The sequence below is a fragment of the Antechinus flavipes genome, chromosome 1 (genome assembly GCF_016432865.1).
Source record: "Antechinus flavipes isolate AdamAnt ecotype Samford, QLD, Australia chromosome 1, AdamAnt_v2, whole genome shotgun sequence".
Classification (NCBI taxonomy): Eukaryota; Metazoa; Chordata; class Mammalia; order Dasyuromorphia; family Dasyuridae; genus Antechinus; species Antechinus flavipes.
Genome location: NC_067398.1, coordinates 465,649,418 through 465,676,657, shown reverse-complemented (window position 1 = coordinate 465,676,657; position 27,240 = coordinate 465,649,418). Strand labels below are relative to the sequence as shown.

General features: G+C 33.7%; 1 protein-coding gene across 3 annotated transcripts in view; it reads right to left on the bottom strand.

Moving 5' to 3' along the window:
• NSMAF (neutral sphingomyelinase activation associated factor) overlaps nt 1-27,240 on the bottom strand; it is a 68,598-nt gene that overhangs the window by 11,557 nt on the left and 29,801 nt on the right. For 2 of the 3 annotated variants that reach the window (XM_051970157.1, XM_051970155.1), the window contains exons 6-24: nt 25,766-25,816; nt 24,595-24,666; nt 24,459-24,506; nt 24,292-24,344; nt 21,768-21,897; nt 20,204-20,275; nt 17,862-17,970; nt 17,079-17,132; nt 15,061-15,237; nt 11,321-11,400; nt 10,065-10,155; nt 9,905-9,968; nt 9,694-9,745; nt 9,441-9,561; nt 8,904-9,035; nt 7,629-7,671; nt 7,031-7,194; nt 3,265-3,373; nt 1,562-1,620 (exon numbers count right to left, since the gene is read on the bottom strand). In XM_051970157.1, coding sequence (XP_051826117.1) covers nt 1,562-1,620; nt 3,265-3,373; nt 7,031-7,194; nt 7,629-7,671; nt 8,904-9,035; nt 9,441-9,561; nt 9,694-9,745; nt 9,905-9,968; nt 10,065-10,155; nt 11,321-11,400; nt 15,061-15,237; nt 17,079-17,132; nt 17,862-17,970; nt 20,204-20,275; nt 21,768-21,897; nt 24,292-24,344; nt 24,459-24,506; nt 24,595-24,666; nt 25,766-25,816 — 1,681 coding nt within the window. The remainder of the gene's footprint in view (nt 1-1,561; nt 1,621-3,264; nt 3,374-7,030; nt 7,195-7,628; nt 7,672-8,903; nt 9,036-9,440; nt 9,562-9,693; nt 9,746-9,904; nt 9,969-10,064; nt 10,156-11,320; nt 11,401-15,060; nt 15,238-17,078; nt 17,133-17,861; nt 17,971-20,203; nt 20,276-21,767; nt 21,898-24,291; nt 24,345-24,458; nt 24,507-24,594; nt 24,667-25,765; nt 25,817-27,240) is intronic. The other variant, XM_051970156.1, reaches the window with a different exon arrangement.

The following is a 27,240-nucleotide window of genomic DNA, read 5'->3' as shown; positions in this document are numbered from 1 at the left end:
CTACCTCTCCATACTTAAAACGCATTCAACAATGAAAATAATAATAGAATATGCAGGAAATGTGCATATCAGTAACAGATTCTTTAAAAAAAAATAAGATGAACAAATAGTAAAAATTAAAGTTTTCAAATTTTTGTATATCTTACTGACAAATCAAGAATAACAATTAAACTTTAATATTCAAGAGCTTGGAGAAAGGAATGTCAAGATTTACAAGATCATACAAAGATTAAAGAAGGATTTTAAACCAACTGTGTCAGACAAGCCCAGCTAAGAATACAAAGCCCTATTTAAAGATGCCTTTAACAGTCTAAAGACCGGGGATATAGCAAAATACAAATGAATGAACATCCTGGCAAAACATCATTGCTTCTTTCTTTCATAAGAACAGCCTTTGTATAACTTGGGAGACTAAAGGAGCCTAGTAAAGAATCAGAGTATTAACTTCCTTTGACTGGCTTTATAATTACATCTGTCCTCTGTGGGAATTTGCTTTTGCATGTCTACTGAAGTAGATATTTGTGCATGTAAAAGGGATGAAAAATCACAAATGATAAAATATTGTGCTAAACAAGGATCAAACAGCACTATTTTGGCTTATTTAATAGTGTTTGATAGAAAAGTATAAGCTTCTGGATTAATAGAACAGAAATAAAGCTTAATAGGATAGAGAGCCAAAGAATAGATTGCTTAATTAAAAGCAACCTTCTTAAAATTAACTTTTCAAAAATCTAAAAAGGAAACAGTATAAAATGTTAAAAATCAAAATACCAGGGAAAGCAGACATATTCATATTTATATATTTTCTTGTTTCAGTCCATCTTAGAGATATTAAAATTATTAATGTAATCTTTTAAAAATATACTTATCAACTAACAATTTCAGATTATTTTAGTAATCTTGTTAAGGTATAACAAAAATGATAATGATGATAGAAGAACAGCAATCTCTTTTAGATAAATTCTTTTTGTCAGAATTGTTTCTTTGTGTCTTCATAATTTCATCCCTGATAGTTTTTCAATCCTCATGGATTGATTCTGATTTCTGTAGAGAGGGAATTCTCTGGAAGATATCCCAATAAATTAAGTGGGACAGATAGTTTTGGGGTTGGTTGGAGAATCTGGATTCAGACTTCATCCTGTTTATTCCCTGGATGATCCTGGGCAAGTCATTTTTCTCTGTGCCTCAGTACCTTCACTGTAAAATGAGGGGACTGGACAGACAGCCTCTGAGACCCTTTTTGCTTCTAGACCTAGGAGCCTATAATTAAATTTCAATCTAACTCTTTCTACATTGTAAAATGCCCAAAGAAATTTAATTAAAACAAACCAAAAAGGAGAAGGCTTAAGTTAAATCAGAAAAACAAGGAATCTGTAAGAATTTCTACTTATCAGCTGAACTCATGTCTATGGCAAAGCAGTACAGAATAGTCCTCTGCGACTTAAGTTCTCTGCTATTTGGTTTCTTCCTTGTGTAAAGGAGTCTGAATTGGAAAAACTGAATTTCAGATTTAGTCATATTGCTGAGATTCACTTCTCAATTTTTATAACATGAGACAAACCTTGAGATGTTGTGAAGACTGAAGACCCATTATAAGAGACTGCTATTCCAGTAATTGCCCTGTTTAAAAACAATTTTATAGATCAGTTATCATCCATGTTTGTAGGGGATTTACCCTATTCTTCAATTCCCGCTACTCTATATTCTTTTTTTGTCTTCTTACCTTACTCTCCTTTCTGGATCCCTAAGTCTTCTGCCCTACACACATTTACTAAATTGTTATTCAATTATCTCATGTCTACTCACATCCTTTTGCTCTACAGGTATTCTAAGGCAACTTCTCTTCCAACTCACCAAGCCAATTCTACTTTTTCCACAATATCTTTTCTAAATGGGAAGTGGCAGATTTCCTCTACCCCACTGAGATGAAATGAATAAGCACATGAATTTGCCAGTAGACTTGCTCCCCCGCAGATCTATAACATTCTAAGTGTCTGAACAGGTTGCCTATGTTTCTACACATTCTTTGAAGGATTTGATTACATTTGCATTACCATCTGCTTGAAGCTCCAGAAAAGCAAAAGGTCAGTTTGGTATAAAATAATAACATAGAGTTGCAGTGTTTAAGATGACACTGTTTAATTGTGGCTATCAGATCTCCTCCTCTGAATCATTTCTCTAGTAATGGTAATGTTCATAGTCTATGAGCATGCATACATCTCCAGTAAAAAATCACTGGCTACAAGCACATCCTATAAAAGAGTTCTGATAAAACATATCCAGCAGCCTATAAGTTCTCATTCCATAAAATGCTTCCCCCACTGATCACACCAACTTACAGCACAAAAATGCTTCAAGGGTATAAAATCTGACATCCACAATCACTATTCAGCAAATGTCATCATTGAGCTTCCTTCTCCAATACTGTTCCCCCCCTGAATAGTGACTATAAATCATAATTTCAAAATCTGTCCAAAGGGCCTGAGGGGGTTTCTGAAAACCTTAAAATTATTTATGGAGAGAAGAAACTGCCAGTAAGAGTATATATGGAAGAAGAATAGTGAAGGGGAAAAGGATTTTAATCCAGATCTTCTGGATTAAAATCCTAGACAAGCCATTTACTATAATCTGTATGTATGATCTTGGGCAAGTCATTAAACTGGATTTCAGTTTCCTCATCTGTAAATTATTTCTAAGATTCTACTCTAGATCAACAATCTTAGTAATAGATAACTACTATATATGGGTCAAAAGTGGAAGCCCTACTATCTAGGAATAGAGCCTTATACACAACAACATATGTGAATTTCCTTTTCCATATTTCCTCTTACTGAGAACAGGAAAGTATGTTAAAGCTCAAAGAATCTGGAAAGATAATCAAGTTTAAGCCCTTAGAAAGGAAAGTAAACTGAAGTCATGGGGTTTCAGTGACCTGCCCAAATGACACAATGAGGAAGTAACAAATGGAAAGCCCAGTTTCCTGAGTTTATAGCTTTCCTCTTAAGAATCCTCTTCCTGGGTCTCAGTTTTTTCAACTGTAAAATGAGAAGGTAAACAAAATTCTAGTATCTTGTCATCATTCAGCAAGGTGATCCAAAAAAAGGACTCAGGCCCACATTTCAAAGACCTTTATCCAAGGTCACAACACATACTTTTGGAGATGGAATAATGACTTTTTTAAATTCATATGAACAATGAATACAGTTTTAAAATCTTAATTTTTGTAGTCTGCCAGTTTGCTAATATTCAAGTTAAGACTCTTACTCTTTGTGGATTTTGTAGCTCTCATGTAATTTCAGTTTGGTGATGTTATTCCAGGCAAGTGTTCTGCTTTCTTCAGTCAGGTCTTCAAATGATTCTTCACCTGGAGAGACTAAGTCATTGCCAAAATAGTTATAACTAAAAAAAAAAAAAACAACTCTACATAGTTATGTCTTATACTACTTTACTGTTACAATACTCAAGGGAAAATATTAGCAATAATAGACTAGGTTCTGAATTTCAGAACCATATTCTGTGAAGACTAAATTTTTTCTATATCGGTAGATTTGGAATGTTGTCCCTTAGACCCCCTTAGTCTTCAAATGCAAAGGACTTTTTTTTTTCCCCATCATTCACTCTCTCTAACCTGTCTGGAACATTTGACACTACTGGCCATCTCACTCCTACTTCTCTAAGTTTTCTTCCCTTTTAGCTTCTGCTTGTCTTTTTTCTAACCTTTTAAGCCAGCTATTCATTAACTTTTTAATCTTCAGTCACCTTTTATTTCTCTCCTGACAATCTCATTTATTTCTAAAGATAAATTCAACTATCACCTTCATATGAGTGATTTAAAAATCTTCATCTGCAGTGATTTCTATAAAAAATTTTTATTTGAAGCTACTCAACAGGATATCTCTGAGGTAACAATGTGACTCCTGAAAACTCAACATGTACCAAAACAAGTTATTATATTTTCTCTAAAACGAATCCTTATTTTTCTGACTTACCGATCTCTATTAAGGTGCTGACTTCTTATATTAGAAAAACAGATATTATCTTTGACTCTTCCCTTTCCTCACACATCCAGTTAGTTACAAACTCTTTTCAATTATATGTTCACAGTATCTCTCACAATCATCTCTTTCCTTCTGGTCCAACAATTTGTCCACTCTAGGACAAAACCTCATCATCATGCCCCTAGACTACTGCCTCCAAAAAGACCTATACTAGTTCCTTTCAAACTTTCCCTCTTCCAATCCATCCTGTGTCCAGGGAAGACTAAAGCCCCTAGGGTGACAGCGGCCAGGCCCTTTATGGGCTGCTTTTGAGGTGTTTTCCTGACCCCCCCCAACTCACTTGAAGCAGCAGCGCACACAGTGGCCACGCCTCCAGTGAACTGATTCTGCAGAGAAGCTAAAGGAGGCTGAAATTAACAAATTTCAGCGCCTCAACAAATGAGCGCCTCCCTGTGGTGAGCCGGGGAGTCTGCTCCAAGCAAGGGCAGACTTCCCCTTGTGCAGCAGGAGGATGAACAATGCATTCCAATGGCCATCCAGGCAGGGGAAGCAGGTGTAGTGGAGCGCTCGGAGCTTGGTTAGATACTGAAGACACCAAGGTCCTCCCCTGCACCTTCAGTCATCACCAGTTGTCTGGACCCTGTCCTGAAGCTGGACAGTGATGACTGGAAGAGAGTAAGGCTGATAACTTTGTACAACTCTGCCTTTCTTAATTACATATGAATTCTTAATTTACATACGAATCAAAAGACTTGACCACACCATTTTATTATTTCTACCTATCTCAAAGCCCTGAAGCACTGGGCGAGTGTTGAAGCAGCAGGTGTAGATGCACTAGGAGCTATAAGTCACAACCCTACACACAGGTGGCCCAGGGTTGTCTTCTCACTGGAAGCAGCTGTGGGATCTGGCAGCCTTCCAGGTACCTCAGCAGCCTTTTAAAGATCACATTGTTCACCTCCAAATGTGAGAAAAGGTGTCCTAAAAATTGCCTGCTTACCTAATCCTCTTCTGATTACTGTGGCAAGTGGAGATCTCATCCTGTGGTCAAAACATTTAAAAAATGGGCAAAAACTTCTGAAAAGTCATACAATCACTTTGTATGAAATAGGAGACACTGGCACAGGATTGTCCAGAATGTCATGCCTTCTTTAGAGAACAAATGAACAAAGCAGAATTGAATCAGCTCAGAAGAAACAGGAGATGTACACAGTTAGCTCACCGGGACTACCTGTGTCTGACCTGTGGCTGAGCATTCCAAGCTCATACTGATCTGATCAGCCAAAGTCAGGCTCATGGTAACTTGACTCTAACATAGTGATGTCATTTTGGTCCTCTTTGTGAACTTAGGACAACCACCACACACTGCCAGACCAATCAACTTTATTTATTTAGTCATGTTCTTCTCAAAGCCCTTCAGTGGTTTCTTATTCCGTACTTAGTAGTTTTACTTCTTTATTTTGGTAGTCAAAGCTAACTACAATGTAACCACCTTATCTCATGCAATTTTCATGTAGTCTAGCAAAACTTGATTAGTCATCATTCCATAAGTCTCTGCTCCCTGCCAAAAAAATGGCCACCTCTGCCCTTTAAAATCTTACCCAGTGTCTAAAGTATAACTCAATTATCACCTCTTCTTTGAAAGCTTTTCAGATCCTTCCATTTTATAATGACCTTCCCTACTCCTTAGAATTTACATAGCACTTTTGATAGCCCTCTATTACACTAACACATATAACTATAATACCAAAAAAAAAATAATCTGTCATGTCACTCCACTAAACTAAGTTTCACGAGGATAGGGACTGTTATCTCTAAATGTTGTATCTTCTCCAATATCTATTATAAAGCAGGAACATAGCAAAAATCATTGATTTGAATTGAAATGAAAAATATAAGGAAAATTTCTTGAGAACCTATTTCCTAGCCAACAGGAATTTTCCTTGCACACAGTCCATGCCCATTGAAATTTAAGACAGCATGTTTTATAGGATGCTCTGCATTTGAAGTCAGGGAGATCTGGATTCCACTTTTTTCATCATGCATATGTAAAGAAGTTAGATTCAATGACTTTAGTCCCTTTCAACTCTAACCTGATAATCCTATGAACTGACTAAAAGAATAAGTTTTTTGATTACTAGATGCATTTGTTTATTCACTTCTCTTTGGGATTCTGTTATTGTTGACATTCCCTTTATTTCTGCTTTCCTGATGGATTAGAGACATTCACCTTTTAAAAATAATTAGTATTTTTAGGCAACATGACCATATGACAGTAGTTATGGAGAATATGACTAAGGATCAACATGTAAATATGACTATGAAATAATCTTATGTATAGCTGGGTAATGACATTTTTTAAAGCCTTGTAGCCTCATTAAGAACAAAATTCACTAGATATTGGTGAAAAAATATAAGAAAAATCTGTGAAAGAGTATAGTGTGGTATTTGCAACCTACTACCTTGATTATGCCTGAAAAATATTCTAAATGGAAATGGGATAAGAAGGTTATATAACACCTACCACAGTTCTGGACACACTTAAATTATTTGCTAAGTGAATGATTTTGTCTCATGGCCCACAAGAAGGAATGGGATATCAATTGTTCCTGATTTCCTTTCTGGTTAGGAGTCTTAAAGCTGCATGAGGAGAATTCTATCAGCAAAAAAAAATGTCATTGCTAGGGGCCATAAACATGGGGAAATGAAGAACCAAGACTCAAAACTAGATTTTCTGGACAAAGGAAACAAGGAAAAAGAGAAGGAACAAACAACATTCATGAAGTCCTAACCAGTCCTAACCTAAGCTAAAAGAAAAATGCCCCAAATAAAAGAAATTGGATTTCTCTATGGCCAATGACTTAAACCAACAGCTATTCAAAATTTATAAGAGCAGTATGAAGTTGATAGACATTAAAAAAAACCTACTCCCTGCAACTCAAAAGCTCACTTCTTAACCAATCTCTACTTCTAAGTATCTATCTTATGAAAGAGAGTCTGAACAAAGTACTTGAGTTCTCTATAAAATTTACCTGGAGAATCTGCTAAGGAAGCGTTCTGACTGGAGGGCTGTGACAAGCTTTTGATCTTTGGGGTGATTCTTCGAGGATGAGGTATTGAAAATAGTTGTTTTGGTGTCTGCCCGAATTCCAAGATTTGGGTCAGCATAGCTACTTTCTCATCAGGATCCTCTATACTTTTAGGTAAAACACAATTTTCAGAGCAATTATGTCACAAGTTTCTTAAAAACATCCAACTCAGATAATACATAGTAATAGCAAGACAAATTAATTGCATATCTCCTATCTGCTGATGATTTTTTTGTCATCTGACATCACAACATGTTGTATTTATTATTTCTATTCTACTTATTTTTGTCTTATCATTCTTATTATATACTGAACTCTAAGTACACTAAAGGCAAAGACCCAGCCATAATTATTATGGATTTGCTGCAATATCTAGTATAATACACTGCACATAAGAGGTACATCATATAGAATAAATCATCAAATACGACTCATGTTAAATGTGCCTTAACTTCACTGAGGAGTATATTTAAAAAATTAACCTATAAGAGCACTGTATTTCTTATGTTGAAGAAACATTTTAAAATAGTCATTTCAATACCTGTTCAAGTCGACACCTCCTTCATAGGTGAGGGGATGAAATACTAAAAAAAAAAAAAAAAAAAAAGATATAATGTTTAACTGAAAATGTGTAAATTCCCATGACATATAATATCTACTACATGTTCAAAAGGTCAAGAGGTTAAAAATTTAAAAACCTAATTATCAGAGAACCTAGATTTCTGATTTTTGTTTTTTAGCAACTACACTCATACAAGATACCAATAAAGAGCAAAACCCCTTAAAACAAGAATTAAGTTGTCAGCCTAGAGGACTTGTTTAAGTGCTATTTTTTCAGTCATCAAGAATGCATTATTTTCTCATTAAGGGACTTGACTCATTAATCTGACTTATAGCCTGAATGGTAATGGTATTGCAGTATATGGCCATGTCTACAATCTAGAATGAATTTTTTTTTTTTCTTTCCCACTCACCTCTGCTTTTTCTCTCCCTTCATCCCCTCCCCTCAGAAGTTGTGCAGAGAAAAAGTAAAATGAAAGATAACACAAATGGTCACTTTCACTTCAATTAAAAACAGATGTTAATAGGTATATAGAGGAATCTGAGTTCTTTGCCACCAAATTTAACTGGGTTATAATTAGAGTTGCTGAACAGCTGGAGAGAAGAGAATACAAACAAGATAAAAGAGTATTAAAAATGATATGAAACCTCTTAGGGTTACAAAGTGAAGTTCTCTAGTTATATTCTAATTTTATTTATAGAACTCTCTGATTATTTCCAATCTACATTTTTAGTCCCTTTTCCTAAATACATCAGTGACTCCCAATTGTTTCTAAGATAAAATATAAACTTCACAGTTTGATGTTTAGAGGCCTTCAACAATTTGGCCCCAGTTACTTTTCCATTCATGTCACACAATTTTCCTTCATGCACTTTACATTCCAGCCAAATTGGATTACTTGCCATTTCATGAACTTGTCACTCATTCTCCACCCCTATACAGTTACACAAATTATCTTCCATGCTTGAAACGTGTTCATTCCTTATCTCTGCCTTTCATAATCCTATTCTTCCTTCAGGTACTCCCCTAACTTCTCCCTCACTACATGTTTTCCCCTTTTTAACTTTCTGTATGTTCACTTGTTTGTATTCATTTTGTATCCCTAAGGTAGAACATAAGTTCCTGAATAGTAGACTATTTGTTTTTGGCTTTGTCCTTAGCACCAAGCCCTAGGTTCTGCAAAAAAGCATTTAATCAATGTTGGACTATTTTCACCAAATGATATGAAAGATTTTCAATAGATTTGTTACACACTATTATGGGCTCCAATGGCTTCATTTCCTTTTTGCTTGTAGCCAAATATTAGATCAATCCACTCATGAAGATGCTCTGAGACATAATTGCTTTCTAATGCTTCTTTACTTTTTTGAAGAAAGTCTTTAGGACCTATTAGAACAAAATAAATAAGACAACTGATTTTGGGGTCTCCATTCTTCTTTTCTCCCACTTCATTTCCTTCTAATCCAAACAGATCTATCCTGTTTTATGTATAGATAGTGAAAGCAAACCCCTAACAAGATTATATTTTCATTTACCATCTTAAAAACACATAAAGGATAGGTAATAATTATTTTCACAAAATTCAACCTTCTTGAAATATAAAACCCTCTTTATTCATTTTACAAAGATGAAAGACTTTAGATCCTAAATAGGATTCCCTTCTTCAATGACCCCTTAAAGATTGTTTTATTTTCATTCAAGAATACTCTAAATAACAAAAAGATATTTATGGAAACATTTGCTATTATTCTGGACAACAAAGCTTATTAGGATTCCACTGATCCTGTTTACCTGATGCCCATGGTGGGAGTTGTACATCATCAACCATTTTGCCTCCTTGCCTCTTCCCCAAATCTAACTTCAGACTATTGACTAAGAAGCTGAAATCATCACCATAGAATTCTGGAATCAGCTGAAAGTTTTTTTATGGGAGGAAAAAACAAATAAACATCAAAAACTATTAAGGGTCATTGGTCATGTACTAATGACTAATGTACATAAAAACTATGTACATGGTGAATCATTAGCTTTCTTACTTACTGACCTCTTTAAAATCAGTTGCACCATCCAAGCAGTTTTTCCAAGTTTCTGCAACACTAAATATAATAAAACAGTACAATTTACTGTAAAACAGTACAAAGACTCACCAAGAAAGATTCAGAATTTCGGTCTCTTAAATTTCACATATACAATTCTGAAAAAGAGAGTCTGTTTTAAATGCCACACCTCAAAAACATATAAGGGAGATAACAAACCTATTGAACATTCTGTCTGCATGATCAAATCTTCCATTCTGAAGACAAAGCATATGCTCTGGAGCTAGAAAGAAAAATCAAAGAACCAAGTTTGATCATTCAGTCATTTGGCATCCAAGTGGATCAAAACTTAATAGGAGGCCATAAAAATGAATCTTACCTATCCTAACAAGATAAAAGAGCACATAGCCTGGGGAAGAATAATGACTTCCATACATAAATTTTGGCTCTGGCATTTCCTGGTAACGTATCTATAGCATGTGAAAGAAAACACTGTTCTTAGCAATGAAAAAAAGAGCTACTCCCATGTACACAAAGAATATGAAATTATAGAAAAATGTGCCTAAAAGATATTTGATATGCTAGAAGAGGCTGAGGATATGGTGGAAATATAAGGCAGGAAGGAAAACAGATTTTTCTTATTTATTTCTCAAAAGATAAGAGGAGGGAAGGAAATATTTAAGGACAAATATGCAAATACTACTGACTGGCCTCCAGCAGTTAAGCCAATTTTGTGTTTTCTTATCTATAGAGACACGTGGTTACTTTATATAGAATGCAACTTCTACAGCAACAAAGATTTGTGGTTAGTAAGATCTGTTTGAATTTAACCGGAGTACCACACTGGGGGAAAGAGACAGGCACATGGAGCTGCTATGACTTAGTCCCCCAGGAGCTCTTCATAGATAACTTGTCAGACAAAATGAAAAAATGGGCTAGTGATATGGCAAGTATAGGTACATATCAAAAGTGCTCTCTACTGGTATTCTTGCAAAGTTGGGAGAGCTCTAAGAAGGCCACCAGAATGAACCCTCTGTGATGCGTTTTCAGGAACTAATGTATGAAATTTACACAAGGAGTTGCAATTTGCATCTCTGTGAACTCTCCTAATCAGATGACACAATACAAATCTATTTAAGTATCTGAATAAGATTATTTTTCTGTTAGACTAGAATGGGTATTAAGTTGGCAGAATGGATAGAGTACAGGGTTTGAGCCAGGAAGACTCCTTTTCAAATCTGACTTCAGATTCTTAACGGGCTGTGTGATAATAGGCAAGCCACTTAAACTTGTTTGCCTCAGTTTTCTCATCTATAAAATGACCTGGAAAAGGAAATGGCAAACCACTTTAATATATCTGTCACGAAAAGTTCAAATGGGGTCACAAAGAGTCATTGAAAACAATGCCTCAACAAGAAGATTGGACTAATGACAGTCTTGGCATCCATGTGGAGTAAGTAAGTAAGGTTATGGAGAAGTATGGGAAACTGATTTCATGGAACTTCCTCTCCCTACTATTTATCCTATTTTTTGCTTGTTGTTTGAGAAATAAATATGCCTTGGTCATTAAAATGATGCGATGGAAATGGCTCAAGGAATCTCTGACAGAAAAAAAGACATCATGGTTTAACTTACCAATAATCTTTCTAGCCTTTCCTTATTCAGTGCACCTATTGGTTTACTTAGATCCCGGAAGGTTTCAGGATTTGATAGATCTAAAAAACATAAAACCCAAATTCTGTTGCTATTTGTGTAGTGCATCTGTTAAAAACCCAAATCAAACTCATCTACCCCCTCCCTCAACTTTCCTAGGTTCTAAAGAAAAAGGTAATATCCAAATTTTGAGTCAACATAATGTTAAATATATGTTGAATTGAAATGAAAATATTCTCAATCACTGAGAAGGCACAGAGCAAAGAAAAAAAGCAATCATAATCTCTAGTATAGTAAGTTATTAACATTAATTGAAGTGTGGGACCTCTTAAATATTAAGGACATTCTGGAGATGGATAAAAACCACTCAGTGAGGAAAAAGGTGATGATCTAAATGAAACAAAAAATGCTTTCTAATTGAAACAAGAGAATGGATTTCTTAACCACAACTTGCTTTGCCTTGTTTCAAAACTTAAGTATAAATTATGAGAAGTAGGGAGACATGACTTTATCACTGAGAAATAAGTTCTCATACGCTTTTAGAATGTTGACAGTAACTGTGACTCTCAAAATGAATAACTAAATGGAATAGATTAACTATTCGTGGCACAATAATCAATGACTATAGCAATCTAGTATTTGAGAAACCCTAAAACTCCAGCTTCTGAGATAAGAATTCAGTTTCACAAAAATTACTGGGAAAACTGGAAAGTGATATCAGAAACTTGGCACAGACCTACCTCTCCTACTCCATACCAAAATAAGAACAAAATGGGTATATGATTTGGGTGTAAAGGGTGATATCACAAGCAAATTAGAAGAGCAAGGGATAGTTTACCTAGAAGATCTTTGGAGAAGGAATTTATGACCAAAGAACTAGAGAACACTATGAAATGCAAAATGGACAACTTTGATTTCATTAAATTAAAAGGTTCTTACAAAAAAAAAAAAAAAACCAATACAAACAAGATTAAAAGCAAAGTACAAAGCTAGGAAAAAAATTTTACAACCAATGTTTTTGATAAAGGCCTCATTTCTAAAACATATAAAGAACTGGATCAAATTTATAAGAAAACAAGTCATTCCTCAACTGATAAATGAGCAAAGGAGATGAACAATTTTCAAATGAAGAAATTGAAGCCAGTTATAGTAATAAGAAAAAATGTTCCACATCACTGTTGATTAGAGAACTGCAAATTAAAACAACTCTGAGATACCATCTCACACCTCTCAGATTGGCCAAGATGACAGGAAAAGATAATGATAAATGTGGGAGGGGATGAGGGAAAAACTGACACTAATGTTTTGTGGGTAAAGGTGTGAAATGATCCAACCATTCTGGAGAACAATTTGGAACTATACCCAAAAGCTATAACACTATGCATAACCTTTGATGCAGCAGTGCCATTACTGGGTCTGTATCCCAAGGAAATCATAAAGAAGGGAAAAGGACCCACATGCAAAAATATTTGTAGCAGCTCGTTTTATGGTGACAAAAGAATTGGAAAATAAGTAAATGCCCATCAATTAGGGAATAGCAGAATAAATTATAGTATATGAAAATGATGGAATATCATTGTTCTATTAAAAATGATGAATAGGCTGATTTCAGAAAGGCCTGGAAAGATTTACACTAACTGATGCTGAGTGAAACAATCTGAATCATGAATACATTGTACACAGTAACAGTAAGATTATGCAATGATCAACTATGAAAGACTTGGTTCTTTTCTCAGTGATTCAGTGATCCAAAGCAATCCCAATAGACTTTGGATAGAAAATGTCATCTGCATCCAGAAAGGGAACTAAACTATGGAGACTGAATGTAAATCAACACATACTATGTTCACTTTTTTTCCTTTTGTTTTCTTCTTCTCTTGCAGTTTTTCCCCTTTTGTTCTGATTTTTCTCTCCCAACATGATTCATAAGGAAATATATTTTTTAAAAATGAATATACATGTGTAACCAGAAAAAAAATGATTGACACATATAATTTCTATATATATATTTTGAAGAATTTGCATGAGAATGATTTTAATTTATTTCAAAAGGAAAAAAAGAACATTTATTCAATAGGGGCAGTCATGGACTGCAGCTTTTCCACACCTTAGTAAACAGTTTTCAAGAGCTGTAGTGATGTAAATTTTATCAATTCTACCAAAAAAAAAAACAAACCCTTGAAAGGCCTATCTTTTGATAATGAACCTCTCTAAGTCTAACTAGGTTATTACTACAATAGACAAGTTCAGTGATAGAGCATCTTTGAAGTCTTTCCAGTTTTGTAAGACCTGAAAGAGTTTGTTCTTAGGTCCTCAAGGTGACTTCTATGCCATGATGAGATACGAAAGCAGTGCTTCAGTAATGTGTTTAGTTAAAACAACATACAGATATTAAAAATTTCTCAACAATTAACATATATTGAATTACAGCTGGCATGGACCTTAGAGATTATTTAGCCCTCTCATTTCACAGATAAAGAAAATGAGGTCCAAAGGGACTGATTAAGTGTCTTCCAAGTGGCAAAGGCAGGATTAGAATTCAGGTCCTATAACTAGAAATCCTATTCACTTTCCTCTAAATCACAGTGCAAAGAAATCTATTATAGTCAGCATTGAGATGCTGAAAAGAATATCTAACCAATCCATCTCCATAGTTAGATAAATGAAGGAATGATGCAGTTATTAAGTGATCACTATGTACAAAGCACTGTGCTAAGTGCTGGGGACACAAACAAAAAAGTAAGACAACCATTATTTCCTAGAAGTTCACATAGGGGAGATTTCAACTCTGAATCAGATGGAAAGATCATATGATTTTTAGGGTACAGTGGCAACAAAGATAGTGAAGCCTCATTTTAAATGTTATTTCCACAGAAAAATTCTATCATTTTCTTGTATTAGACAATCTGCCACTGATCTAGAAGCAGAGCTATATTCAAAGCTACAGGATTCAAGGTCCAACAGTGTCTGAGGCAGTAAAGATCATGATAGTGACAGTAGTTTGACTTGCCTGGCACAAGGTGATCCCTATCTTTGCCTTAGTTACCCTCTGCTCACCTAGGCTGGTCATGTGAGAGTCCAACTGTTTGGCAGTTGGCTTCCTATTGCCCATATAGAGGCTGGCTCCCCAGAAGACAGCCTCGATGACTGGACAGAATCAAGACTAAAATTCAGCACTTCACTAAAAAATTTAGCTGAGTGCCTAGCATAATAAAAGTGATTAATAAATATCCACTGAATAATTAAAATACATCTCTAAAGTAATAGGAGGAACCACAAAGTTTCCCATCAGCTCTTAATCTAGGATCCCTAAGTATGACCAATGAGTGTTCATTTCTTAAGATAGTAATCAAAAGCTGAAAAATAAAGACAATACATCATTAAAATAAATCCTCCAAAGAATTAACTTTTCTTCTTTAAAAAATAAAGGCAACTACTTCCTTATTAACATCTGTTAAGAACCTGGCAAATTCTCCATTGCTTTTTTATCAGGGGAGGGAGAATGATATTAGGCCTTAGATTTCATCTATATAGGAGACTTCTAATGTTGAAATTATTCTGAGGGATACTATGCTGAGGGGCAATTTATCTATAACTGTGTGCCTCTGGCACTTCCAGGAGGACCAGTAAGCTATGGAGCACATCATCCCATCTCTTTTGAAAACCTTTGAGTGTTATCCCAGTGACAATTAATATTATCTTAATATATGTATGCTATTTACCTAATTCCGCACTGAAATAGTCATTTATTATCCACGGAAACACAGGATACTGGGAGAGGTCATTACAACTCCGATCAGCTAGGTTGTTGAGGTGCAGAAGATACTGATAATTAGAGATATGCCCTCGCTGCCACTGCAACATGTAACTTTCCGCAGTATGCTCTGTAATGTGATTTTCTGAAGAAGGAAAAAAAAAGCCATTGGGAGGCAAAGCATTTATTTCCAAATAAATGACCAATTAGTACACTTTATATAGGAATTTTAAAGGTAGCCTAATTCATTTATTTTTTTACCATTTTTGTTTTCTGCTTAGACTATAAATTGCTCTAAGATTGTCTCTCTTAAATGGTGGGTGAAATTCTTTAGCATGTAAAATATTTCATGGCTCCTACAAAAGAGCTATGATAATTAGATTCTTTTAATACAACAACATGGGGGGGGAGAGAAGCCTTCTTGTTTTCTTTCAAACTTGGAAGAAGGAAAAATTATTTGCCAGTGACTACATCTCACTTGTAAAAAAAAAAAAAAAGAAAACCCAAGGCTGTTCACTTGAGAAAACATGCTAGAAGGTTGAAAATGATTTTTCAGCAAGAATTTCATACTGGGGCATAAAGACTATGGAAAACTAATATAAAACATACACACACACAAACAACCAACAAAAATATCAAATATAATCAAACCCTAAATTTGGGATAAATTCACTGGATTTTCTATCTTCTTTAGCAAATTTACTTGTTTTGTTATTTTATTTATTTATTTACTGGAGGGAATCAGTTCTTCTCATCTCACTTACTTGAAGCATAGCAGCCAAATTATGGGCCTGGCACTGCTGCTGATTGGGACAAAAGCTTTTGACCTGCTGTGTTTGAAAGCCCACTAGACTTGTAAGGAGGCAACGATCTGGGAACTCATTATTTTGGTACCTAATTTAGTGAAGGTACTCAATTAGCTTTAGCTTATTAAAGCTCAGGGCTCAACTTCAAGCTGTCCATTAGCCTAAGCTTTTTCAGAAACTGTAGCAGAAACTGTAGGCCGTATTATCACATATTTACATTACTGTGAACAGTATCCCAGACTCTGTTTACCTTGATTCATTTGTTGAGATATTTTTTTTTATTTCTAATCTATGTGGCATAGATTCAAAATTTATTCTCTAATTTTCTCAAATAGCTAGCTACCAGAAAAGATCTCTCAAACCAAAACACTTTAATTAATTAACTTATTTTCTCCTACCTTCAACCCAGAAAAGGTGGGTTATCCGAACAATAAGCTTTAAAAAAAAAAAAAAAAGGGAGAGTTGTTCCTACACTTTGGGGATTAGGGGTAAGTCCTAGTTTGGTGATTAAAAAAAACTAGGACTCATTATGATAGTTCTAGGTTTTTTGGTAACATTTTAAATAAAAGGAGAAGTATGACTGAATAAAATTAGAAAGCATGTGGTATAAGTAAATTTATGCCACTAGTTAATTTAATACATTCAGAGTTAACCTGAAGAGTTTAAGAGGGAAAAAAAAAAAAAAAAAAAAGGTTGGATTGAATTTTTAAAAATAAATTGCCTGAGGGAAATCTTTAATTTTAAAGGAGCATACACTTAATTCTTCCTTATAAAATCGCTCACTACATACAAAGATGTATTAAACTCAATTACAACCACATCAATAAAAGTCGTCTTCTGTTCTTTTATAAAAACTATAATTTGACCAAGGCAGAGGATATTCACACTAAATGGGACTAGGTTAATACTTATCATCCTCTGCTAATTCTACTACATAAAAATAATTTACCAAAGCCAAATAAATAACAATATGGATTCTTGCTCTGCATTTCATAAACAAGGAACTGAAGTGAGGAAGTTCAAATTTCAATGAGTACCTTCTTATTTGGGAGGGGAAGGGTGAGAAGTAATTAATCTAAAAAAATCTGAACTGTAGAACAGGAGAACTTGAATGGTGTGATAGAGAATGCTGGGCCTGGAGACAACAAACCTAATGTCAAATTCTACCTCTGACACTTACTAGCTATGTGACTGTGGTGAGTCACTTGATCTCTGTCTGCCTCCGTTTCCTCATCTGCAAAATGGAGATAACAGTACCTAATTCTCAGGTTTGTTGTAAAGATCAAATATTTGTAAGGCATTTTGTAAACCTTAAACCTTGATACAATTGCACTATTATTTAGAAAGTACATTTTATCAGAACCAATTAGTTCTGAAGTTTCTTTTCAGTTATGTATGATCAATAATAAAATAAATGATTTATCAACATATTTTAGTAATATTATGATGCAAAATCTGAGTTAATATATCAAAATGGAAATTTCTTTGATGTTGCTTTGTAATAACCTACTTCAAAAATGAAAAACAACTTCTCAAGAATTATAAAAATACTCTCTACTATAGAAGTGCAACACATGAAGTTATGAAGAAAAAAATCAATACATTTTGTTATTCTAGATAAGAGATAAATCAACTATATCTGTTATTCACAATAGGAATTTTTAACCTTTTTTGTTGGACTCTTTTGGCAGACTATAGACTTCTCAAAATAATGGAGTTTTTTTAAAGTGAATAAAATAAACTACATAGAATTGTAAAGGAAACTAATTATACTGAAATAGTTATCTCTCTCTCTATATATATACATATATTTTAAAGTTTATGAACCTAAGGTTAAAAACTCATGAGAAATAAATGAAATCCCACAGATATAATTTTAGATTTTTTTTAAAATTCCTCTTACTCACTGACCCAGCTACTGAAGCAGAAAGACTAAAGTAACAATAAGAAGTTAACATCAAACCTAAATATGTTGCAATATAGAAATAGAGTTCATCTCTATCTTGAGAGTCATAAAACTTTAAGTAGATATCAGAACACAAGTCATCTTCTGTGCAAAATACTTCCAGACCCTATAAAGTCAGAAAAAAAAATTAAAACCAGTGACATTATATACATTTAATAACCAAATTCAAAACATTACAAAAATTTCAGTTTTTTAATCAAGATTTTGCATTTTTTACATCTACAAACCTGGGAGTAAATATCTTAGAGGTAACTGTAAGAGAGATTTTAAGGACTACTAAATTAAGTGTTATAAATATTTCTCATGCTTAGTATATAACATATAATGTGTACCAAATTAGATCTTAATATTTATTTTTAAATTTAAATAATATAAAATTATGCATCTACTTTTTTTCGTTAAGCACTATGGCATTTTATATCACATATTCTATAAGCTACTTGGTAATTTAATATAGTGCCAACTATATTAAAGGGAAGACTTGTATGAATTGATGTAGAACAAAGTGAAAATAAGTAAAACAATTTCTATAATAACAATAATATTGTAAAGAAAAATAACTTTAAAAAGCTTAGAGTCAACCATGAATCCAGAGGATTTATAATAAAGCATATTATTCATCCTCTGACATAATAATGATGGACTCTAGATGAAGACAAAGATATTCTTTTTCAGATATGACCTCATACTTTGCTTAACTATGCTATATTACCGTGTGGCTTTTAACTGGGGAGGGGAGGAGGGAAGAGGAGGATAGAGATTAGTGGTAGTGATAGAAAAAAATTTTTTTAAAAGACAATGGTGTGCTATCAGATTGGCTAAGATGACAGGAAAAAATAATGATGAATGTTGGAGGGGATGCGGGAAAACGGGGACACTGATGCATTGTTGGTGGAGTTGTGAACGAATCCAGCCATTCTGGAGAGCAATCTGGAATTATGCCCAAAAAGTTATCAAACTGTGCATACCCTTTGATCCAGCAGTGTTTCTACTGGGCTTAGACCCCAAAGAGATACTAAAAAAGGGAAAGGGACCTGCATGTGCCAAAATGTTTGTAGCAGCCCTGTTTGTAGTGGCTAGAAACTGGAAAATGAATGGATGCCCATCAATTGGAGAATGGCTGGGTAAATTGTGGTATATGAATGTTATGGAATATTATTGCTCTGTAAGGAATGACCAGCAGGATGAATACAGAGAGGCTTGGAGAGACCTACATGGACTGATGCTAAGTGAGATGAGCAGAACCAGGAGATCATTATACACTTCGACAACGATATTGTATGAGGATGTATTCTGATGGAAGTGGATTTCTCTGACAAAGAGACTTAACTGAGTTTCATTGGATAAATGATGAACAGAAACAGCTACACCCAAAGAAGGAATACTGGGAAATGAATGTGAACTATTTGATTTTTGATTTTCTTCCTGAGTTATTTTTACCTTCTGAATCCAATTCTCCCTGTGCAGTGGGAGAACTGTTCGGTTCTGCAAATGTGTATTGTATCTAGGATATACTGCAACATATTTAACATATATAGGACTGCTTGCCATCTTGGGGTGGGGGGAGGAGGGAGGGAGGGGAAAAAACGAAACATAAGTGATTGCAAGGGATAATGCTGTGTAAAAATTATCCTGGCATGGATTCTGTCAATACAAAGTTATTATTAAATAAAATTAAAAAAAAAAAAAAAGACAATGGTGTGTGTGTGTGTGTGTGTGTGTGTGTGTGTGTGTGTGTATGTGTGTGAATAATCAGAAAAAAGAGAAGTATTTCAGAAGAAAATATAAAGAAGGCAGCTTGGAAAATAAGCATGCTGAATTTATAATATACATTTAAAAAATAAATGATATGGTTTAAAAAGTCAAAGTTTTATATGCAATCCTTTTATGTTTGTCTTTGTAGATGGAATTATGCATTTTGATAGGTATTTGTTAAAGTTCAGTGAAAAATAATTTTTAAAAGGAAGTCGTTTTTACCATAGTATATCAATTAATAGACCTCATCTAAAAGGAATAAACACTATGATTCCATCTATTATTTGCCAAATAAGAACATGCTCACATTTTTAAAAAAATACACATTAAGTATACAGACTAGTATTCTTTGTAAGCTCAAGGCCTATGATTTAATTCTATCAATGACCTATAACTTAATTTTATAAGTGAGAGAACTACTATTATTGACATAATTTGCAATCTATAAGCTAGTCAGAGGTGGGTGTTGAACTCAAATCTTAATTATAAATCTATCACTCTATCCTCTATACTACTCTCTCTTTCATTAGTTCAGGAAATGAAAACCATTAATCCAGAAGAATCATTCATGTACTTTTACTTACCAGAGGCATGAGGCCATGTCTCCTTTTGTAAATCCGGCGCACATCCTGAAGTGTTATTTGGACTACAGGTTTCTTTAAGAGAAAGAATCTAAATATCACAATGCTGGCATATTTCTTTAAGACAATCATCTGATAACTTTAAAAAATAATATGTAGAGCTCTATATTCTGATAAATTAAATTTTACTTCAGCCATGAGGAAGAAAAAAAGAACTTCTCAAAGTTCTTTTTACCTTTCTGGAGGTTTCCCCCTCCCTCCTCTTATACTCTTATTACTTGTAGCAATGATCAAATTAAATTAAAAACAAACAAACAAACACATACACACAACATTTAATAAGGAGGAGATACTTTTTGTTTTTTTGAAGTTTTGAATCACCTGGGAGATGGGGTGGGGAGGATAGAAAGAGGATGATCATGGCAAAGCAGACCACAATAGAAAAGTCCCCTAAGGTGTAGGAAAGGACACTGTTGTGCTCTTCTTTCCCTATGGACCACAGGGTTAGATTGGAGATGGAAAGGGCCTTAAAAGTTATTTAGGCCAATTCCTTCATTATAGTTAATGAAACTAAGGCCCAGAGAAGGCAGATAACTAATTTCAGACAAGTAGTAATGAACAGAACCACGTCTTTTGACTCCGGACTATACTACCCTGTTCCTTATCAAACCACAGAATGAAGATATAGGAAAGAATGGGTTCAGGGTAGCAACAAAATACTGAGATCTACTAGATTATTTACAAGTAAATAGGAATAACTGAAAGTTTACACATTGAATTTTAGAAAAAGTTAATGCTTTCCTATTTTAGGCAATATAAATGAGCTTTTCAAAAGTTTCTGGCCCAGCTATCATAATTACTTCATGGAAAGATTCTGCTTTAATACTCTGAGCTGTAATTGCCAAAAGCCAGGGTTTTTTGAACATTAAAAGAAAATACAAAGCCATATGGGCTAAGCTCAGCTAGAAGTCTTGGCTAGCTTGTCCTACCACCTAGTGGACATAATTTTAAAAGCAACACCTTCCAGTTGGAAAATTAAGTGGTTCAGTAAAATTTGAAGAGACCAGAAAATTTCCAATTTTCTAAGACTGAGGGCACTAATAATACCTCTAGCTTCCTTTGCCAGGCCAACCTAAATGTATTATCAGAACATTTTAGGAATCTTGTTCTTAAGTGTACTATAAAAGGACCAGATCTTGATATGCTAAATACCTTAACAAGTTTCAATTTAGTAATCTGAATTTCTCTACAAACTTTATTTCTGGCATAGCAAGAACTAGAACCGGTGGCCAAACACTATTAGTAAATCTGGGAAGAAAGAAATTGTTTTTGCTCTGTAACAGCAACTCCACCTAGTAGTCTTGAGAATCTGATTTTGCATGGTCTATAGACAGAATGAAGTGGATAAAGAAAATAGTATTAAACTTTCAATCAGTGCTTGTTGTCAGCTTGTCTTATGCAATTAAAAGTTAAATTCTTCAAAATGACTGTATAGTAAATAATTAAAGCTATATTATTTAAGGATCACTATATAAGGTCACTAATGTAATAATCATTTTTTACTTACAGGATACCCATTAAGAGGCTGGAAATACAGGTTTGTGTCAGTTATACACACATGTCCAGGATTAGTCACTAGCGGCATCACCATTTCTGCTTTACATTCCATCTTGAGTATTTCAGAAAGGCTTTGGAATCTAAGAAATTTTTTTTAAGGCAGTAAGTTATTTCTTTTAAAATAATAAATGAAATACATCTTGAGACTGAGATACAATTTCCAAATTTAGATTAACCTAGACTGAAATCTAGATTTAAATGTTTTCATTTTCTAAGTACTACATCCAAGAGAACAAGTAAGAAAACTGCTAACTTAGATAAACCTTATATTTTTTTGAATGGCATGACTTTTCAAATAAAACATGAAATACCACCTTGAATAAAAGATGATTTATAAGTCTTCCTTTTGGAGAGAATAGTACCAGAGTGACTCTTATGTTATTAAAAATGTGACATGTATATTATATCCTGCTCTACAAGTCCTGGAATATTTCATTGGTTTCTCTGGGATATTTCTTTAAGATAATCATCTGATAACTTTAAAAAAATATGTAGAGCTCTATCTTCTGATAAATTAAATTTTACTTCAGCTATGAGGAAGAAAGAAAGAACTCATTACTTACTGATTTCATTAACTATTTCATGACTTTTCATCTCCATATTTTTCTATTTCTTAAAAAATGAGGTATCTTTAGATAATGTTTATGATTAACTTGTATAATAAGTTAATGTTAATTAATGTTAATAAAGACTGTCCCCCATCATTGTTTTCAACTTTTCTGATATTTTTAAAATAACTATTATAATTGCCCATTATCTAAAACTTTTTAAGGAAAACACAAGTAGAGTGTAGAAAGGAAATGTGGGCCACAATTTGGAGGCTACAATATGAGCTATTCTAAAGTAATTGGTTTTATACAAATTATCAGCTACATTTAGTCACTTCTTTGTTGATGCAATGCAAAAGGGCATCCAGGGGAATTAAAAATGAAGCAAGCTTTCTGGAAATAACAGTGTAAAAAAAGTTCTGTGTAGATTAAACCAGTAAAAACACATGAACATAAAGGGGACAGTAAAGACAAATTTTTTTTTACAAATCAGTCCCTCTCTTGTTCCAATTTTTTCTTTTTGCAAGTAAATATTAAAATGTAGGGGATATAATACATCATAAATTTCCATTTGCTTAGCATTTAAGAAATGATGGAAAAATCAAGGTATAAGTAAATTATACTATTTTATCTTCTCTCTTCCACAACCTCAAAGCTTTTGACATCTTTCTCTTTTGTTCTGTTACAGAGAATGAAATGGGACCTCTTGCTGGAATTTACTTGTGCCTTTGATTCTATCCTCTACTCTCTTTTCCAGAAGCTGATATCAGAGATCATTTTTCTCTACCTTTCTCATCTTCAATTTGTCTATTGACTCCTTTGTCAGTTTATATTAGTGAAGGGAATTTCCTCACTCTACACCAATGAAACCACAGGTTTGGGGAATTATATCTAAAACATGAATGTCCATAGTTTTTAATGTAGAGATTTCAGGCAATGGGCCTCAAGGAGGTCAAAGAGAGAGAGAGAGAAAGAAAGATTCCAAATATACCAAAATATTCAAAGCAGTACTGCTTGGAGTAGTAAAGAGTTGCAAATAAAATAGAGCCTAAACCAAGCTGTAATATAGAAATGTAAATGCAATATTGCTGTGAAATATGATGAACTTTAAAAATTCAGAAGCATGAGAAGACTTATAAGAACTGATGCAGAAGAAAGTAAGCAGAATCTGGAAAACACATCACAATGACAAAAGCAATACAAATGGAAACAGCAAAAACCCCAAATCTGAACACTATGTAATCTCAATGATGAAATATGGCCCCAGAGAAGAGTTGAGAAAATGTAACTCCCTTCTATCTTGACAGAAGGGAGAGACTATACATATGGAAAGTTGTATGAAATGATTGATATGTCGTTTGGTTTTGCTGAACTGCTTTATATTCTCTCCTTTTATTATTTTCCTTTTGTGGACGGCTTATCAGATAGGAAAAAGAGGAAACATTTGGAAATGAAGATAATAATAGAGCAAAAAATATCAATGAAAATTAGATAGTCTACAAAAATATCAATAAAAATAAAATGTATCCCTAAAATTTAAATGTAGGGTTTTTTTTTCCTTTCAGAAACCTACCAGTGTGCATTTTACCCTATATAAATTTTCAAAGAAATTTATTAGTAAAGCATTTTGGTGGCTAAATATGCTAAGCCTTTTATAATTAGACTTTAAAATTAGTGTCATATTTAAAATTCAAGTCTAAATCACAGTGCACAAAAAGAATGCATTCTAAGTGGAGCAAAAGACACTAATCCTTCTTAAATCATTTCTTTTCCCTTCTAAAATGGAATCTATTCTTTTCAAAGTAGTCTGCTTACCCAAATATACTTTGAATATTGGTAAGAAACTATAAAGTATTCAATGGATATATGAAAATTACCAGTTCATTAAATAAAAACTAGCAAAATTGTAAGGAAAAAAAAACCTACCTGTTTTTGTCAAATGATGTTCTAGCCAAACGTGATTGCAAAATAGCTGTTATCTGTTAAGAATATAAAACTATTTAAAATAAAAGTTTGAAAATAAAAAGACATAGGTATGTTCAAGTACCAAAATAGTAACTGTAATTATAATTAAAATCTTAGGGAAATCTTACCATGGCAGTTTGATCTCCCAGTTTATCAAGGCAAGATGCTCTGTGAAGCTAAAATATCATAGAAAAAGGACTTAGCTTTATAAATATAGTTTTATTTTCCTTCTAAGAAAACTTAGATGTTTCTTTAAAAGCTTACCTGAAGGAGAGTTTCAACAACATCTTCTACTTTTCCTGCTATATCCAACTCAAAGACATATTGCATTTTGCCCTAACAAAAACGGAAATTTTAAAACAAGGACCAGAAGGAGAAAAAGTTCAAGAATGTATTATGAGGTTAACACTGAACACAGTGGATACTTAATAATAAATTCACCAATTAAAGGAAATTACAATGTAAAGAAAAACGATGAACAATAATGGCATCTAAATGGCAACAGGGAACTCACAGAGGACACCTGTGAATCTAGCAAATTCTAAGTGCTACTTCAAATTGAAATAATTTTGATTTACAGTAAAAACTATTATCAAATATCTTATTAGGCTCATGCCAGCTAAGTTTTATTTTCTATGTAGTCCAGCTCTATGATTGATATCATTTTTAGACTCTGAAAATCTGCAGTAAATATGAAATGTTCTATCTTTGCTCAAATTATCTCCTCTTCATTCCAGCTTCTTCTTTCTCTTCTAATTTTATAATGACCTTCTTTACTTACATATTGCCTTTCAATAGAACTTATACAGTGCTTCACTTCAAGATGAAGATTGTGAACTGAGTACAAATTGGTTTTTGGGATACAAGATAAGGAGAAGAATGAGAGAAAGGTTACCTGAGGCAACATGAATTGACCGGGTTTATGGAATTTCTGACTAAATAAATAACTAATGCAGTACTCTAATATAATGGAAAGTAAGGCTTTCGCTGTATATGCTGCCCTCAGAAACCTTTACTTTATGACATGTATTCTCCCTTTTAATTTCGCCAAGCTAAAACAGAGAATTGAGTGAAGCACAGATTAGGTGAATGCCTTGTCTACTGTTTACTAATGAGTTTTTTTTTGAGAGACCCTGAGTGCTCACAAACCAGTGGTGTAGATCAGTATATTATATATTAAGTTCTCAGTAATAGAAAACAGGTAAATATTTACACAGCGTTCATTTGTATAATCTTGTCATTTAAGTTATCAAAGAGAAAAATCATTCTACTTCACTGATGCAGGCTTTCCCTCTCTACAGTCTTGCTATAAATAACTAGCAAGTTTAAGCTTTTATGGCTTTACCAGTATTCTATTTTACTGAAGGCTTCAATATAGTTGTTATACTTTATTCCTTAAAGACCATTATAAAGATATGCAAATAAGTTTACTTACCCTTTCGATTTTATATGGTGCTACAATATTATCTTCTTTAATGAAATACACCTAAGGGAGACAAATTGAGTAGTTGGAAAATGTCTTACCCCAACTTTTTCAATGTAAGAAACTGCTATACTTAGGAGGTGAATAACTGGATTATAAAATCTCTTTTGACATATAGCTAGATCCCAATTAGCGTGATTAATGAATGCCCTGAAGTGGTTGCATTCTTCAAATGTATACTGCATTATTTCTATTGGGTTGGAAACAAGTGCCATATTTTTACATCACAGCTCTGAATAGGATGAATATGAACATATGCAACCACTTTAGGAGCTTCTTTACTGTACTAAGAGAATCTGGTTATAACTATCATTTCTAAAATAAACATTATACATTAATATTAGAATAGGTTTAAAATATGCTATTTGTTAAGACAATACTATTTTTCAAAAACAATTTCCTACAAAACAATATAGATCACTAAACAAACCTCAGATTACTGAAATATTCAGATACTTTAATTCCATGTAATCACATACAAAAGTAATCAAAGAAATCTTGGGGTAATATATCAATAGAGATGAAAAGGATCTTAGAAATCATGTAATCTAGCCTTCTAATTAGTTGACAAAGTGCTGAAGTCAGAAAGACGTTGGTTCAAAGACCACCTCTGACACTTACTACCGTAGTAATAGTAACTAGCTGTTAGTAGGTGAACAAATCATTCAACTTCTTTATGTCTCAGTTTCCTTATTTGTAAGAGGAGAGAACTAAACTGGATATACCCTTAATTCTATGAGACTATGAAACTAACCCCAAGGAGATAAAGCTATTTCCTCTTTCTGTAAGTAGAAAAAAATGGACTAAGCTAAGTTTCAGTTGCTTACAAAGGAGAAGGAAGTCAAAACAAATGAAATAGAAACACAAACATAATAACCACTCAGAGGTTTATACAGTAATTCATAGTTTACCAAATACTTCCTTTAAAAAGAAAATTCTATTACAGGCATGAATAAAAACAGGATTATTATACTGTTTTTTTTTTCAATTGTGTAGTGACTTTTGCTTTATTGTGTGTGTGTGTGTGTGTGTGTGTGTGTGTGCGTGTGTTTTGGCTGGAGCAGTTGGGGTTAAGTCATTTGTCCAGGGTCACGCAGTTAGGAAATGTTAAGTGTCTGAGGTCACATTTGAAGTCAGGTCCTCCTGACTTGAGGGTTGGTGCTCTATCCACTGCACCACCTAGCTGCCCCTTATTCTAGGTATTTTGACAAATTAAGACTGAGAAGATACCAGAACATAATAGATACAGAGATGAGTCCGAAGTCAGGAAGATCTGTATTCAAGTCTCACTACTGACACATACTGGCTGTGCATCCTCGATGGATCACTTAACATCTTACTCTTGTGATGGTAGGAGAAAGCAGAGAAGGCCCTGAGTGGCAAAGCTTATAAGAGAATATAGATGAAAGTTTCATTGAATAGTAAGT